The following is a 17,844-nucleotide window of genomic DNA, read 5'->3' as shown; positions in this document are numbered from 1 at the left end:
AATATCAGGTTACTGTAAGTCTCGTAGTGCAGTGGAATGGTTCCCTGACTTGCGATTGTAACAGACCTTGATTGAAGTGGGCAAAGATAGGTACTGCAAGCTTTCATATGATGAAAACATACCACTCCTTATGGAATTAAAAGCAAATGCTACATGTCTCCATGGCCAAAGTTGTTGCTAGTGGCACCAAACATAAACCTTTAGTACGATCTATTGAATAATGGACACAGGTATGATCCAACATCCTTTTAAACATAAGAAGTTTAGATTTATATTAAGAGTGTAGGGGTAGAAGTACGGAGAGGCTGAAAGCAGGTCAAATAGTCATCTACATGTCACACATATACATCATATTGCTCCAAACATTTAAGGGAAAGCAGAACAATCAGTTCAACGCTTGTAGTCTGAATGTTCAATTGATCTCTATGAGCTCTCTCCACATGACTGATATCGTGGATCAAGACTAGTATATGCTAGTGTTAGAAAACCAAGACGTGGCATGCTATCCTCATTTCAATGAGTAAAGAGTAAACTGAATGTGATTGTATTTAAGAATGAGCTCTAAATGGCATACTATTGTGCCTAGCAGATAGTTGAAGAATGTAATTAAGGCACTGACAGTCATGTAACGGCTATGGACAGATGTGAAGTAAATGGTGTTAGTCATGGTATGCTGCTACCTTAATGATGATGTATTTCTCTAAACTTTCAGGCTTTCTAAGGCACAGAAAGGCCTACACGTGGGCATGAAGAATGTAGACCTAGACCTGACATCTTTGGAGACTATTGTGTACAGTAATCAGTTCATTTGATATTAAGGCAAATGTAGTTGAGGGGACACGCTCTGTTTTTCTTCACGTACCCAATGAGGACAAATCATTTGAAAAAGCCTGAAAGTGAAATGTGTTCACATGTTACTATGAATGTGTTTTGTGGCAGCATGCCGAATGTGTGAAGCTGGAACTGATGGACCTGGTTTCACTCCCTTTCATTCGAGCCTCGTCTTAATGTCCCCAATGGACAATGATACAGTCCATGCCTGTACTTTCCGACAATGCAGTCAAGAAGTGAATCATTGGCAGTGATGACTTGCGTGTTTATATGAGGATTCTATGTTAAAACTGGCATGTTAAAACTGGCATGAAAAGGTATGCGCTTGGTATGTCTGTGTCTCTGATTTACAGAATATGAACTTAATTCTTTCTGATTGTTATGTACGTCTCTTATCAGGGAGGACATACATGTTTCTTCTTTAAATTTGCAAGGAAGCAATAAGTAAGTACAAAGTGGAAAGAGCATTGTTTTTGTGAGTTTATTTGACCACATTTCTTAAAGCTGACATTGTATAGGACGGTGTAGTTAATGAACATATGACCATGATGACACCAGATGTCCAGCATTTGACAGAAATGTGCAGAGCCAGTTGAGCTTAACCATGGTGGCCGCCACCTCCACCACCGCCCTTTCCACCTCCTCCATGGCCGCCACCTCCTTTGCCACCGCCTCCTTTTCCACCACCTCCTCCATGGCCACCGCCTCCTTTTCCACCACCTCCTCCATGGCCACCACCTCCTTTGCCGCCGCCTCCCTTGCCGCCACCTCCTTTGCCACCACCGCCTTTGCCGCCACCTCCATGGCCCCCTCCACCTCCTTTGCCACCACCACCACCTCCGTGGCCACCATAGGCAGAGCCAAAGAAGGCTGTGAACACTGGAAAGGAAATGAAGAAGCACACATCAGTTGTTACTCATTTGTAAACAACATCCCCAAAGTATCGTTTTCAACATTAAAGTGCTGCTAAGAACACTTTCTTAGCTCTTTAAGTCACATTGTTGTAGAACATATGCTAGAAAATGAAAGAAGGGGTGAAGTTCTCAGTCAGCGTTTCTCAATACCCAAACAGCTATAATGAAAGGTTAAACTTACCCAATGCCACAACGAGTGCTAGTTTATAGAGCTGCATCTTCACGGATACGTCTATCCACAATAGAATAGACGATGTGAATGACCGTTTTGCAAGCACACAAGGCCTTTTATACAAATGGAGAAGGAAATGAAGACAGTGAATCGAAATACTCTCAATTGAGAAAGAAAGAAAAGAAATTCCATTTTGAGTTTTTCCTAACCATTTATTTGTGAACTACCAGCATGTTATCTACTATCACCTTGACACTGGATATATTCATTCTTTATTATTTACGTTTTCCTGCTTAGCTATCAGACACATACTGTGCATTAGCAGACAGGCGCCCCTTGGCTGTTTCTCTGCTGGATGAAAAGCTGGGTTACACTGACTCATCCAATGACTTGAAAGTAAATATAGCATACACAAAAAGTGAATGGAGTGAAATCTATAAAATGCAAGAAGAATACATACATGTAAATATCAGGTTACTGTAAGTCTCGTAGTGCAGTGGAATGGTTCCCTGACTTGCGATTGTAACAGACCTTGATTGAAGTGGGCAAAGATAGGTACTGCAAGCTTTCATATGATGAAAACATACCACTCCTTATGGAATTAAAAGCAAATGCTACATGTCTCCATGGCCAAAGTTGTTGCTAGTGGCACCAAACATAAACCTTTAGTACGATCTATTGAATAATGGACACAGGTATGATCCAACATCCTTTTAAACATAAGAAGTTTAGATTTATATTAAGAGTGTAGGGGTAGAAGTACGGAGAGGCTGAAAGCAGGTCAAATAGTCATCTACATGTCACACATATACATCATATTGCTCCAAACATTTAAGGGAAAGCAGAACAATCAGTTCAACGCTTGTAGTCTGAATGTTCAATTGATCTCTATGAGCTCTCTCCACATGACTGATATCGTGGATCAAGACTAGTATATGCTAGTGTTAGAAAACCAAGACGTGGCATGCTATCCTCATTTCAATGAGTAAAGAGTAAACTGAATGTGATTGTATTTAAGAATGAGCTCTAAATGGCATACTATTGTGCCTAGCAGATAGTTGAAGAATGTAATTAAGGCACTGACAGTCATGTAACGGCTATGGACAGATGTGAAGTAAATGGTGTTAGTCATGGTATGCTGCTACCTTAATGATGATGTATTTCTCTAAACTTTCAGGCTTTCTAAGGCACAGAAAGGCCTACACGTGGGCATGAAGAATGTAGACCTAGACCTGACATCTTTGGAGACTATTGTGTACAGTAATCAGTTCATTTGATATTAAGGCAAATGTAGTTGAGGGGACACGCTCTGTTTTTCTTCACGTACCCAATGAGGACAAATCATTTGAAAAAGCCTGAAAGTGAAATGTGTTCACATGTTACTATGAATGTGTTTTGTGGCAGCATGCCGAATGTGTGAAGCTGGAACTGATGGACCTGGTTTCACTCCCTTTCATTCGAGCCTCGTCTTAATGTCCCCAATGGACAATGATACAGTCCATGCCTGTACTTTCCGACAATGCAGTCAAGAAGTGAATCATTGGCAGTGATGACTTGCGTGTTTATATGAGGATTCTATGTTAAAACTGGCATGTTAAAACTGGCATGAAAAGGTATGCTCTTGGTATGTCTGTGTCTCTGATTTACAGAATATGAACTTAATTCTTTCTGATTGTTATGTACGTCTCTTATCAGGGAGGACATACATGTTTCTTCTTTAAATTTGCAAGGAAGCAATAAGTAAGTACAAAGTGGAAAGAGCATTGTTTTTGTGAGTTTATTTGACCAGATTTCTTAAAGCTGACATTGTATAGGACGGTGTAGTTAATGAACATATGACCATGATGACACCAGATGTCCAGCATTTGACAGAAATGTGCAGAGCCAGTTGAGCTTAACCATGGTGGCCGCCACCTCCACCACCGCCCTTTCCACCTCCTCCATGGCCGCCACCTCCTTTGCCACCGCCTCCTTTTCCACCACCTCCTCCATGGCCACCGCCTCCTTTTCCACCACCTCCTCCATGGCCACCACCTCCTTTGCCGCCGCCTCCCTTGCCGCCACCTCCTTTGCCACCACCGCCTTTGCCGCCACCTCCATGGCCCCCTCCACCTCCTTTGCCACCACCACCACCTCCGTGGCCACCATAGGCAGAGCCAAAGAAGGCTGTGAACACTGGAAAGGAAATGAAGAAGCACACATCAGTTGTTACTCATTTGTAAACAACATCCCCAAAGTATCGTTTTCAACATTAAAGTGCTGCTAAGAACACTTTCTTAGCTCTTTAAGTCACATTGTTGTAGAACATATGCTAGAAAATGAAAGAAGGGGTGAAGTTCTCAGTCAGCGTTTCTCAATACCCAAACAGCTATAATGAAAGGTTAAACTTACCCAATGCCACAACGAGTGCTAGTTTATAGAGCTGCATCTTCACGGATACGTCTATCCACAATAGAATAGACGATGTGAATGACCGTTTTGCAAGCACACAAGGCCTTTTATACAAATGGAGAAGGAAATGAAGACAGTGAATCGAAATACTCTCAATTGAGAAAGAAAGAAAAGAAATTCCATTTTGAGTTTTTCCTAACCATTTATTTGTGAACTACCAGCATGTTATCTACTATCACCTTGACACTGGATATATTCATTCTTTATTATTTACGTTTTCCTGCTTAGCTATCAGACACATACTGTGCATTAGCAGACAGGCGCCCCTTGGCTGTTTCTCTGCTGGATGAAAAGCTGGGTTACACTGACTCATCCAATGACTTGAAAGTAAATATAGCATACACAAAAAGTGAATGGAGTGAAATCTATAAAATGCAAGAAGAATACATACATGTAAATATCAGGTTACTGTAAGTCTCGTAGTGCAGTGGAATGGTTCCCTGACTTGCGATTGTAACAGACCTTGATTGAAGTGGGCAAAGATAGGTACTGCAAGCTTTCATATGATGAAAACATACCACTCCTTATGGAATTAAAAGCAAATGCTACATGTCTCCATGGCCAAAGTTGTTGCTAGTGGCACCAAACATAAACCTTTAGTACGATCTATTGAATAATGGACACAGGTATGATCCAACATCCTTTTAAACATAAGAAGTTTAGATTTATATTAAGAGTGTAGGGGTAGAAGTACGGAGAGGCTGAAAGCAGGTCAAATAGTCATCTACATGTCACACATATACATCATATTGCTCCAAACATTTAAGGGAAAGCAGAACAATCAGTTCAACGCTTGTAGTCTGAATGTTCAATTGATCTCTATGAGCTCTCTCCACATGACTGATATCGTGGATCAAGACTAGTATATGCTAGTGTTAGAAAACCAAGACGTGGCATGCTATCCTCATTTCAATGAGTAAAGAGTAAACTGAATGTGATTGTATTTAAGAATGAGCTCTAAATGGCATACTATTGTGCCTAGCAGATAGTTGAAGAATGTAATTAAGGCACTGACAGTCATGTAACGGCTATGGACAGATGTGAAGTAAATGGTGTTAGTCATGGTATGCTGCTACCTTAATGATGATGTATTTCTCTAAACTTTCAGGCTTTCTAAGGCACAGAAAGGCCTACACGTGGGCATGAAGAATGTAGACCTAGACCTGACATCTTTGGAGACTATTGTGTACAGTAATCAGTTCATTTGATATTAAGGCAAATGTAGTTGAGGGGACACGCTCTGTTTTTCTTCACGTACCCAATGAGGACAAATCATTCGAAAAAGCCTGAAAGTGAAATGTGTTCACATGTTACTATGAATGTGTTTTGTGGCAGCATGCCGAATGTGTGAAGCTGGAACTGATGGACCTGGTTTCACTCCCTTTCATTCGAGCCTCGTCTTAATGTCCCCAATGGACAATGATACAGTCCATGCCTGTACTTTCCGACAATGCAGTCAAGAAGTGAATCATTGGCAGTGATGACTTGCGTGTTTATATGAGGATTCTATGTTGAAACTGGCATGTTAAAACTGGCATGAAAAGGTATGCGCTTGGTATGTCTGTGTCTCTGATTTACAGAATATGAACTTAATTCTTTCTGATTGTTATGTACGTCTCTTATCAGGGAGGACATACATGTTTCTTCTTTAAATTTGCAAGGAAGCAATAAGTAAGTACAAAGTGGAAAGAGCATTGTTTTTGTGAGTTTATTTGACCAGATTTCTTAAAGCTGACATTGTATAGGACGGTGTAGTTAATGAACATATGACCATGATGACACCAGATGTCCAGCATTTGACAGAAATGTGCAGAGCCAGTTGAGCTTAACCATGGTGGCCGCCACCTCCACCACCGCCCTTTCCACCTCCTCCATGGCCGCCACCTCCTTTGCCACCGCCTCCTTTTCCACCACCTCCTCCATGGCCACCACCTCCTTTTCCACCACCTCCTCCATGGCCACCACCTCCTTTGCCGCTGCCTCCCTTGCCGCCACCTCCTTTGCCACCACCGCCTTTGCCGCCACCTCCATGGCCCCCTCCACCTCCTTTGCCACCACCACCACCTCCGTGGCCACCATAGGCAGAGCCAAAGAAGGCTGTGAACACTGGAAAGGAAATGAAGAAGCACACATCAGTTGTTACTCATTTGTAAACAACATCCCCAAAGTATCGTTTTCAACATTAAAGTGCTGCTAAGAACACTTTCTAAGCTCTTTAAGTCACATTGTTGTAGAACATATGCTAGGCAATGAAAGAAGGGGTGAAGTTCTCAGTCAGCGTTTCTCAATACCCAAACAGCTATAATGAAAGGTTAAACTTACCCAATGCCACAACGAGTGCTAGTTTATAGAGCTGCATCTTCACGGATACGTCTATCCACAATAGAATAGACGATGTGAATGACCGTTTTGCAAGCACACAAGGCCTTTTATACAAATGGAGAAGGAAATGAAGACAGTGAATCGAAATACTCTCAATTGAGAAAGAAAGAAAAGAAATTCCATTTTGAGTTTTTCCTAACCATTTATTTGTGAACTACCAGCATGTTATCTACTATCACCTTGACACTGGATATATTCATTCTTTATTATTTACGTTTTCCTGCTTAGCTATCAGACACATACTGTGCATTAGTAAGGCAGACAGGCGCCCCTTGGCTGTTTCTCTGCTGGATGAAAAGCTGGGTTACACTGACTCATCTAATGACTTGAAAGTAAATATAGCATACACAAAAAGTGAATGGAGTGAAATCTATAAAATGCAAGAAGAATACATACATGTAAATATCAGGTTACTGTAAGTCTCGTAGTGCAGTGGAATGGTTCCCTGACTTGCGATTGTAACAGACCTTGATTGAAGTGGGCAAAGATAGGTACTGCAAGCTTTCATATGATGAAAACATACCACTCCTTATGGAATTAAAAGCAAATGCTACATGTCTCCATGGCCAAAGTTGTTGCTAGTGGCACCAAACATAAACCTTTAGTACGATCTATTGAATAATGGACACAGGTATGATCCAACATCCTTTTAAACATAAGAAGTTTAGATTTATATTAAGAGTGTAGGGGTAGAAGTACGGAGAGGCTGAAAGCAGGTCAAATAGTCATCTACATGTCACACATATACATCATATTGCTCCAAACATTTAAGGGAAAGCAGAACAATCAGTTCAACGCTTGTAGTCTGAATGTTCAATTCATCTCTATGAGCTCTCTCCACATGACTGATATCGTGGATCAAGACTAGTATATGCTAGTGTTAGAAAACCAAGACGTGGCATGCTATCCTCATTTCAATGAGTAAAGAGTAAACTGAATGTGATTGTATTTAAGAATGAGCTCTAAATGGCATACTATTGTGCCTAGCAGATAGTTGAAGAATGTAATTAAGGCACTGACAGTCATGTAACGGCTATGGACAGATGTGAAGTAAATGGTGTTAGTCATGGTATGCTGCTACCTTAATGATGATGTATTTCTCTAAACTTTCAGGCTTTCTAAGGCACAGAAAGGCCTACACGTGGGCATGAAGAATGTAGACCTAGACCTGACATCTTTGGAGACTATTGTGTACAGTAATCAGTTCATTTGATATTAAGGCAAATGTAGTTGAGGGGACACGCTCTGTTTTTCTTCACGTACCCAATGAGGACAAATCATTCGAAAAAGCCTGAAAGTGAAATGTGTTCACATGTTACTATGAATGTGTTTTGTGGCAGCATGCCGAATGTGTGAAGCTGGAACTGATGGACCTGGTTTCACTCCCTTTCATTCGAGCCTCGTCTTAATGTCCCCAATGGACAATGATACAGTCCATGCCTGTACTTTCCGACAATGCAGTCAAGAAGTGAATCATTGGCAGTGATGACTTGCGTGTTTATATGAGGATTCTATGTTGAAACTGGCATGTTAAAACTGGCATGAAAAGGTATGCGCTTGGTATGTCTGTGTCTCTGATTTACAGAATATGAACTTAATTCTTTCTGATTGTTATGTACGTCTCTTATCAGGGAGGACATACATGTTTCTTCTTTAAATTTGCAAGGAAGCAATAAGTAAGTACAAAGTGGAAAGAGCATTGTTTTTGTGAGTTTATTTGACCAGATTTCTTAAAGCTGACATTGTATAGGACGGTGTAGTTAATGAACATATGACCATGATGACACCAGATGTCCAGCATTTGACAGAAATGTGCAGAGCCAGTTGAGCTTAACCATGGTGGCCGCCACCTCCACCACCGCCCTTTCCACCTCCTCCATGGCCGCCACCTCCTTTGCCACCGCCTCCTTTTCCACCACCTCCTCCATGGCCACCACCTCCTTTTCCACCACCTCCTCCATGGCCACCACCTCCTTTGCCGCTGCCTCCCTTGCCGCCACCTCCTTTGCCACCACCGCCTTTGCCGCCACCTCCATGGCCCCCTCCACCTCCTTTGCCACCACCACCACCTCCGTGGCCACCATAGGCAGAGCCAAAGAAGGCTGTGAACACTGGAAAGGAAATGAAGAAGCACACATCAGTTGTTACTCATTTGTAAACAACATCCCCAAAGTATCGTTTTCAACATTAAAGTGCTGCTAAGAACACTTTCTAAGCTCTTTAAGTCACATTGTTGTAGAACATATGCTAGGCAATGAAAGAAGGGGTGAAGTTCTCAGTCAGCGTTTCTCAATACCCAAACAGCTATAATGAAAGGTTAAACTTACCCAATGCCACAACGAGTGCTAGTTTATAGAGCTGCATCTTCACGGATACGTCTATCCACAATAGAATAGACGATGTGAATGACCGTTTTGCAAGCACACAAGGCCTTTTATACAAATGGAGAAGGAAATGAAGACAGTGAATCGAAATACTCTCAATTGAGAAAGAAAGAAAAGAAATTCCATTTTGAGTTTTTCCTAACCATTTATTTGTGAACTACCAGCATGTTATCTACTATCACCTTGACACTGGATATATTCATTCTTTATTATTTACGTTTTCCTGCTTAGCTATCAGACACATACTGTGCATTAGTAAGGCAGACAGGCGCCCCTTGGCTGTTTCTCTGCTGGATGAAAAGCTGGGTTACACTGACTCATCTAATGACTTGAAAGTAAATATAGCATACACAAAAAGTGAATGGAGTGAAATCTATAAAATGCAAGAAGAATACATACATGTAAATATCAGGTTACTGTAAGTCTCGTAGTGCAGTGGAATGGTTCCCTGACTTGCGATTGTAACAGACCTTGATTGAAGTGGGCAAAGATAGGTACTGCAAGCTTTCATATGATGAAAACATACCACTCCTTATGGAATTAAAAGCAAATGCTACATGTCTCCATGGCCAAAGTTGTTGCTAGTGGCACCAAACATAAACCTTTAGTACGATCTATTGAATAATGGACACAGGTATGATCCAACATCCTTTTAAACATAAGAAGTTTAGATTTATATTAAGAGTGTAGGGGTAGAAGTACGGAGAGGCTGAAAGCAGGTCAAATAGTCATCTACATGTCACACATATACATCATATTGCTCCAAACATTTAAGGGAAAGCAGAACAATCAGTTCAACGCTTGTAGTCTGAATGTTCAATTCATCTCTATGAGCTCTCTCCACATGACTGATATCGTGGATCAAGACTAGTATATGCTAGTGTTAGAAAACCAAGACGTGGCATGCTATCCTCATTTCAATGAGTAAAGAGTAAACTGAATGTGATTGTATTTAAGAATGAGCTCTAAATGGCATACTATTGTGCCTAGCAGATAGTTGAAGAATGTAATTAAGGCACTGACAGTCATGTAACGGCTATGGACAGATGTGAAGTAAATGGTGTTAGTCATGGTATGCTGCTACCTTAATGATGATGTATTTCTCTAAACTTTCAGGCTTTCGAAGGCACAGAAAGGCCTACACGTGGGCATGAAGAATGTAGACCTAGACCTGACATCTTTGGAGACTATTGTGTACAGTAATCAGTTCATTTGATATTGAGGCAAATGTAGTTGAGGGGGCACGCTCTGTTTTTCTTCACGTACCCAATGAGGACAAATCATTTGAAAAAGCCTGAAAGTGAAATGTGTTCACATGTTACTATGAATGTGTTTTGTGGCAGCATGCCGAATGTGTGAAGCTGGAACTGATGGACCTGGTTTCACTCCCTTTCATTCGAGCTTCGTCTTTATGTCCCCAATGGACAATGATACAGTCCATGCCTGTACTTTCCGACAATGCAGTCAAGAAGTGAATCATTGGCAGTGATGACTTGCGTTTTTCTATGAGGATTCGATGTTAAAACTGGCATGTTAAAACTGGCATGAAAAGGTATGCTCTTGGTATGTCTGTGTCTCTGATTTGCAATATATGAACTTAATTCTTTCTGATTGTTATGTACGTCTCTTATCAGGGAGGACATACATGTTTCTTCTTTAAATTTGCAAGGAAGCAATAAGTAAGTACAAAGTGGAAAGAGCATTGTTTTTGTGAGTTTATTTGACCAGATTTCTTAAAGCTGACATTGTATAGGACGGTGTAGTTAATGAACATATGACCATGATGACACCAGATGTCCAGCATTTGACAGAAATGTGCAGAGCCAGTTGAGCTTAACCATGGTGGCCGCCACCTCCACCACCGCCCTTTCCACCTCCTCCATGGCCGCCACCTCCTTTGCCACCGCCTCCTTTTCCACCACCTCCTCCATGGCCACCGCCTCCTTTTCCACCACCTCCTCCATGGCCACCACCTCCTTTGCCGCCGCCTCCCTTGCCGCCACCTCCTTTGCCACCACCGCCTTTGCCGCCACCTCCATGGCCCCCTCCACCTCCTTTGCCACCACCACCACCACCTCCGTGGCCACCATAGGCAGAGCCAAAGAAGGCTGTGAACACTGGAAAGGAAATGAAGAAGCACACATCAGTTGTTACTCATTTGTAAACAACATCCCCAAAGTATCGTTTTCAACATTAAAGTGCTGCTAAGAACACTTTCTTAGCTCTTTAAGTCACATTGTTGTAGAACATATGCTAGGCAATGAAAGAAGGGGTGAACTTCTCAGTCAGCGTTTTGCAATACCCAAACAGCTATAATGAAAGGTTAAACTTACCCAATGCCACAACGAGTGCTAGTTTATAGAGCTGCATCTTCACGGATACGTCTATCCACAATAGAATAGACGATGTGAATGACCGTTTTGCAAGCACACAAGGCCTTTTATACAAATGGAGAAGGAAATGAAGACAGTGAATCGAAATACTCTCAATTGAGAAAGAAAGAAAAGAAATTCCATTTTGAGTTTTTCCTAACCATATATTTGTGAACTACCAGCATGTTATGTACTATCACCTTGACACTGGATATATTCATTCTTTATTATTTACGTTTTCCTGCTTAGCTATCAGACACATACTGTGCATTAGTAAGGCAGACAGGCGCCCCTTGGCTGTTTCTCTGCTGGATGAAAAGCTGGGTTACACTGACTCATCCAATGACTTGAAAGTACAAATAGCATACACAAAATGTGAATGGAGTGAAATCTATAAAATGCAAGAAGAATACATATATGTAAATATCAGGTTACTGTAAGTCTCGTAGTGCAGTGGAATGGTTTCCTGACTTGCGATGATCGTAACAGACCTTGATTGAAGTGGGCAAAGATAGGTACTGCAAGCTTTCATATGATGAAAACATACCACTCCTTATGGAATTAAAAGCAAATGCTACATGTCTCCATGGCCAAAGTTGTTGCTAGTGGCACCAAACATAAACCTTTAGTACGATCTATTGAATAATGGACACAGGTATGATCCAACATCCTTTTAAACATAAGAAGTTTAGATTTATATTAAGAGTGTAGGGGTAGAAGTACGGAGAGGCTGAAAGCAGGTCAAATAGTCATCTACATGGCACACATATACATCATATTGCTCCAAACATTAAAGGGAAGGCAGAACAATCAGTTCAACGCTTGTAGTCTGAATGTTCAATTGATCTCTATGAGCTCTCTCCACATGACTGATATCGTGGATCAAGACTAGTATATGCTAGTGTTAGAAAACCAAGACGTGGCATGCTATCCTCATTTCAATGAGTAAAGAGTAAACTGAATGTGATTGTATTTAAGAATGAGCTCTAAATGGCATACTATTGTGCCTAGCAGATAGTTGAAGAATGTAATTAAGGCACTGACAGTCATGTAACGGCTATGGACAGATGTGAAGTAAATGGTGTTAGTCATGGTATGCTGCTACCTTAATGATGATGTATTTCTCTAAACTTTCAGGCTTTCTAAGGCACAGAAAGGCCTACACGTGGGCATGAAGAATGTAGACCTAGACCTGACATCTTTGGAGACTATTGTGTACAGTAATCAGTTGATTTGATATTAAGGCAAATGTAGTTGAGGGGACACGCTCTGTTTTTCTTCACGTACCCAATGAGGACAAATCATTTGAAAAAGCCTGAAAGTGAAATGTGTTCACATGTTACTATGAATGTGTTTTGTGGCAGCATGCCGAATGTGTGAAGCTGGAATTGATGGACCTGGTTTCACTCCCTTTCATTCGAGCCTCGTCTTAATGTCCCCAATGGACAATGATACAGTCCATGCCTGTACTTTCCGACAATGAAGTCAAGAAGTGAATCATTGGCAGTGATGACTTGCGTTTTTATATGAGGATTCGATGTTAAAACTGGCATGTTAAAACTGGCATGAAAAGGTATGCGCTTGGTATGTCTGTGTCTCTGATTTACAGAATATGAACTTAATTCTTTCTGATTGTTATGTACGTCTCTTATCAGGGAGGACATACATGTTTCTTCTTTAAATTTGCAAGGAAGCAATAAGTAAGTACAAAGTGGAAAGAGCATTGTTTTTGTGAGTTTATTTGACCAGATTTCTTAAAGCTGACATTGTATAGGACGGTGTAGTTAATGAACATATGACCATGATGACACCAGATGTCCAGCATTTGACAGAAATGTGCAGAGCCAGTTGAGCTTAACCATGGTGGCCGCCACCTCCACCACCGCCCTTTCCACCTCCTCCATGGCCGCCACCTCCTTTGCCACCGCCTCCTTTTCCACCACCTCCTCCATGGCCACCGCCTCCTTTTCCACCACCTCCTCCATGGCCACCACCTCCTTTGCCGCCGCCTCCCTTGCCGCCACCTCCTTTGCCACCACCGCCTTTGCCGCCACCTCCATGGCCCCCTCCACCTCCTTTGCCACCACCACCACCTCCGTGGCCACCATAGGCAGAGCCAAAGAAGGCTGTGAACACTGGAAAGGAAATGAAGAAGCACACATCAGTTGTTACTCATTTGTAAACAACATCCCCAAAGTATCGTTTTCAACATTAAAGTGCTGCTAAGAACACTTTCTTAGCTCTTTAAGTCACATTGTTGTAGAACATATGCTAGGCAATGAAAGAAGGGGTGAACTTCTCAGTCAGCGTTTTGCAATACCCAAACAGCTATAATGAAAGGTTAAACTTACCCAATGCCACAACGAGTGCTAGTTTATAGAGCTGCATCTTCACGGATACGTCTATCCACAATAGAATAGACGATGTGAATGACCGTTTTGCAAGCACACAAGGCCTTTTATACAAATGGAGAAGGAAATGAAGACAGTGAATCGAAATACTCTCAATTGAGAAAGAAAGAAAAGAAATTCCATTTTGAGTTTTTCCTAACCATATATTTGTGAACTACCAGCATGTTATGTACTATCACCTTGACACTGGATATATTCATTCTTTATTATTTACGTTTTCCTGCTTAGCTATCAGACACATACTGTGCATTAGTAAGGCAGACAGGCGCCCCTTGGCTGTTTCTCTGCTGGATGAAAAGCTGGGTTACACTGACTCATCCAATGACTTGAAAGTACAAATAGCATACACAAAATGTGAATGGAGTGAAATCTATAAAATGCAAGAAGAATACATATATGTAAATATCAGGTTACTGTAAGTCTCGTAGTGCAGTGGAATGGTTTCCTGACTTGCGATGATCGTAACAGACCTTGATTGAAGTGGGCAAAGATAGGTACTGCAAGCTTTCATATGATGAAAACATACCACTCCTTATGGAATTAAAAGCAAATGCTACATGTCTCCATGGCCAAAGTTGTTGCTAGTGGCACCAAACATAAACCTTTAGTACGATCTATTGAATAATGGACACAGGTATGATCCAACATCCTTTTAAACATAAGAAGTTTAGATTTATATTAAGAGTGTAGGGGTAGAAGTACGGAGAGGCTGAAAGCAGGTCAAATAGTCATCTACATGTCACACATATACATCATATTGCTCCAAACATTTAAGGGAAGGCAGAACAATCAGTTCAACGCTTGTAGTCTGAATGTTCAATTGATCTCTATGAGCTCTCTCCACATGACTGATATCGTGGATCAAGACTAGTATATGCTAGTGTTAGAAAACCAAGACGTGGCATGCTATCCTCATTTCAATGAGTAAAGAGTAAACTGAATGTGATTGTATTTAAGAATGAGCTCTAAATGGCATACTATTGTGCCTAGCAGATAGTTGAAGAATGTAATTAAGGCACTGACAGTCATCTAACGGCTATGGACAGATGTGAAGTAAATGGTGTTAGTCATGGTATGCTGCTACCTTAATGATGATGTATTTCTCTAAACTTTCAGGCTTTCTAAGGCACAGAAAGGCCTACACGTGGGCATGAAGAATGTAGACCTAGACCTGACATCTTTGGAGACTATTGTGTACAGTAATCAGTTCATTTGATATTGAGGCAAATGTAGTTGAGGGGACACGCTCTGTTTTTCTTCACGTACCCAATGAGGACAAATCATTTGAAAAAGCCTGAAAGTGAAATGTGTTCACATGTTACTATGAATGTGTTTTGTGGCAGCATGCCGAATGTGTGAAGCTGGAACTGATGGACCTGGTTTCACTCCCTTTCATTCGAGCCTCGTCTTAATGTCCCCAATGGACAATGATACAGTCCATGCCTGTACTTTCCGACAATGCAGTCAAGAAGTGAATCATTGGCAGTGATGACTTGCGTGTTTATATGAGGATTCTATGTTAAAACTGTCATGTTAAAACTGGCATGAAAAGGTATGCGCTTGGTATGTCTGTGTCTCTGATTTACAGAATATGAACTTAATTCTTTCTGATTGTTATGTACGTCTCTTATCAGGGAGGACATACATGTTTCTTCTTTAAATTTGCAAGGAAGCAATAAGTAAGTACAAATTGGAAAGAGCATTGTTTTTGTGAGTTTATTTGACCAGATTTCTTAAAGCTGACATTGTATAGGACGGTGTAGTTAATGAACATATGACCATGATGACACCAGATGTCCAGCATTTGACAGAAATGTGCAGAGCCAGTTGAGCTTAACCATGGTGGCCGCCACCTCCACCACCGCCCTTTCCACCTCCTCCATGGCCGCCACCTCCTTTGCCACCGCCTCCTTTTCCACCACCTCCTCCATGGCCACCGCCTCCTTTTCCACCACCTCCTCCATGGCCACCACCTCCTTTGCCGCCGCCTCCCTTGCCGCCACCTCCTTTGCCACCACCGCCTTTGCCGCCACCTCCATGGCCCCCTCCACCTCCTTTGCCACCACCACCACCTCCGTGGCCACCATAGGCAGAGCCAAAGAAGGCTGTGAACACTGGAAAGGAAATGAAGAAGCACACATCAGTTGTTACTCATTTGTAAACAACATCCCCAAAGTATCGTTTTCAACATTAAAGTGCTGCTAAGAACACTTTCTAAGCTCTTTAAGTCACATTGTTGTAGAACATATGCTAGGAAATGAAAGAAGGGGTGAAGTTCTCAGTCAGCGTTTTTCAATACCCAAACAGCTATAATGAAAGGTTAAACTTACCCAATGCCACAACGAGTGCTAGTTTATAGAGCTGCATCTTCACGGATACGTCTATCCACAATAGAATAGACGATGTGAATGACCGTTTTGCAAGCACACAAGGCCTTTTATACAAATGGAGAAGGAAATGAAGACAGTGAATCGAAATACTCTCAATTGAGAAAGAAAGAAAGAAAAGAAATTCCATTTTGAGTTTTTCCTAACCATTTATTTGTGAACTACCAGCATGTTATCTACTATCACCTTGACACTGGATATATTCATTCTTTATTATTTACGTTTTCCTGCTTAGCTATCAGACACATACTGTGCATTAGTAAGGCAGACAGGCGCCCCTTGGCTGTTTCTCTGCTGGATGAAAAGCTGGGTTACACTGACTCATCCAATGACTTGAAAGTAAATATAGCATACACAAAAAGTGAATGGAGTGAAATCTATAAAATGCAAGAAGAATACATACATGTAAATATCAGGTTACTGTAAGTCTCGTAGTGCAGTGGAATGGTTCCCTGACTTGCGATTGTAACAGACCTTGATTGAAGTGGGCAAAGATAGGTACTGCAAGCTTTCATATGATGAAAACATACCACTCCTTATGGAATTAAAAGCAAATGCTACATGTCTCCATGGCCAAAGTTGTTGCTAGTGGCACCAAACATAAACCTTTAGTACGATCTATTGAATAATGGACACAGGTATGATCCAACATCATTTTAACCATAAGAAGTTTAGATTTATATTAAGAGTGTAGGGGTAGAAGTACGGAGAGGCTGAAAGCAGGTCAAATAGTCACCTACATGTCACACATATACATCATATTGCTCCAAACATTTAAGGGAAAGCAGAACAATCAGTTCAACGCTTGTAGTCTGAATGTTCAATTGATCTCTATGAGCTCTCTCCACATGACTGATATCGTGGATCAAGACTAGTATATGCTGGTGTTAGAAAACCAAGACGTGGCATGCTATCCTCATTTCAATGAGTAAAGAGTAAACTGAATGTGATTGTATATAAGAATGAGCTCTAAATGGCATACTATTGTGCCTAGCAGATAGTTGAAGAATGTAATTAAGGCACTGACAGTCATGTAACGGCTATGGACAGATGTGAAGTAAATGGTGTTAGTCATGGTATGCTGCTACCTTAATGATGATGTATTTCTCTAAACTTTCAGGCTTTCTAAGGCACAGAAAGGCCTACACGTGGGCATGAAGAATGTAGACCTAGACCTGACATCTTTGGAGACTATTGTGTACAGTAATCAGTTCATTTGATATTGAGGCAAATGTAGTTGAGGGGGCACGCTCTGTTTTTCTTCACGTACCCAATGAGGACAAATCATTTGAAAAAGCCTGAAAGTGAAATGTGTTCACATGTTACTATGAATGTGTTTTGTGGCAGCATGCCGAATGTGTGAAGCTGGAACTGATGGACCTGGTTTCACTCCCTTTCATTCGAGCTTCGTCTTAATGTCCCCAATGGACAATGATACAGTCCATGCCTGTACTTTCCGACAATGCAGTCAAGAAGTGAATCATTGGCAGTGATGACTTGCGTTTCTATATGAGGATTCGATGTTAAAACTGGCATGTTA

The 17,844-nt window shown here is 41.4% G+C and overlaps 1 protein-coding gene across 1 annotated transcript in view; it reads right to left on the bottom strand.

The window, feature by feature from the left end:
• The window catches only part of LOC137267686 (plectin-like), a 47,668-nt gene extending 31,664 nt beyond the window's left edge, over nt 1–16,004 (bottom strand). Inside the window, exons 1-7 of the mRNA XM_067802153.1 lie at nt 15,690–16,004; nt 13,366–13,641; nt 10,973–11,251; nt 8,586–8,861; nt 6,199–6,474; nt 3,817–4,092; nt 1,435–1,710 (exon numbers count right to left, since the gene is read on the bottom strand). Of these exons, the coding sequence (XP_067658254.1) occupies nt 1,435–1,710; nt 3,817–4,092; nt 6,199–6,474; nt 8,586–8,861; nt 10,973–11,251; nt 13,366–13,641; nt 15,690–16,004 (1,974 nt within the window). The remainder of the gene's footprint in view (nt 1–1,434; nt 1,711–3,816; nt 4,093–6,198; nt 6,475–8,585; nt 8,862–10,972; nt 11,252–13,365; nt 13,642–15,689) is intronic.
• Nucleotides 16,005–17,844: the final 1,840 nt, after the last annotated feature.

Source organism: Haliotis asinina, chromosome 16 (genome assembly GCF_037392515.1).
Source record: "Haliotis asinina isolate JCU_RB_2024 chromosome 16, JCU_Hal_asi_v2, whole genome shotgun sequence".
Classification (NCBI taxonomy): domain Eukaryota; kingdom Metazoa; phylum Mollusca; class Gastropoda; order Lepetellida; family Haliotidae; genus Haliotis; species Haliotis asinina.
The sequence above is the reverse complement of the archived record's forward strand: the minus strand, read 5'-3'. Positions and strand labels throughout refer to the sequence as shown.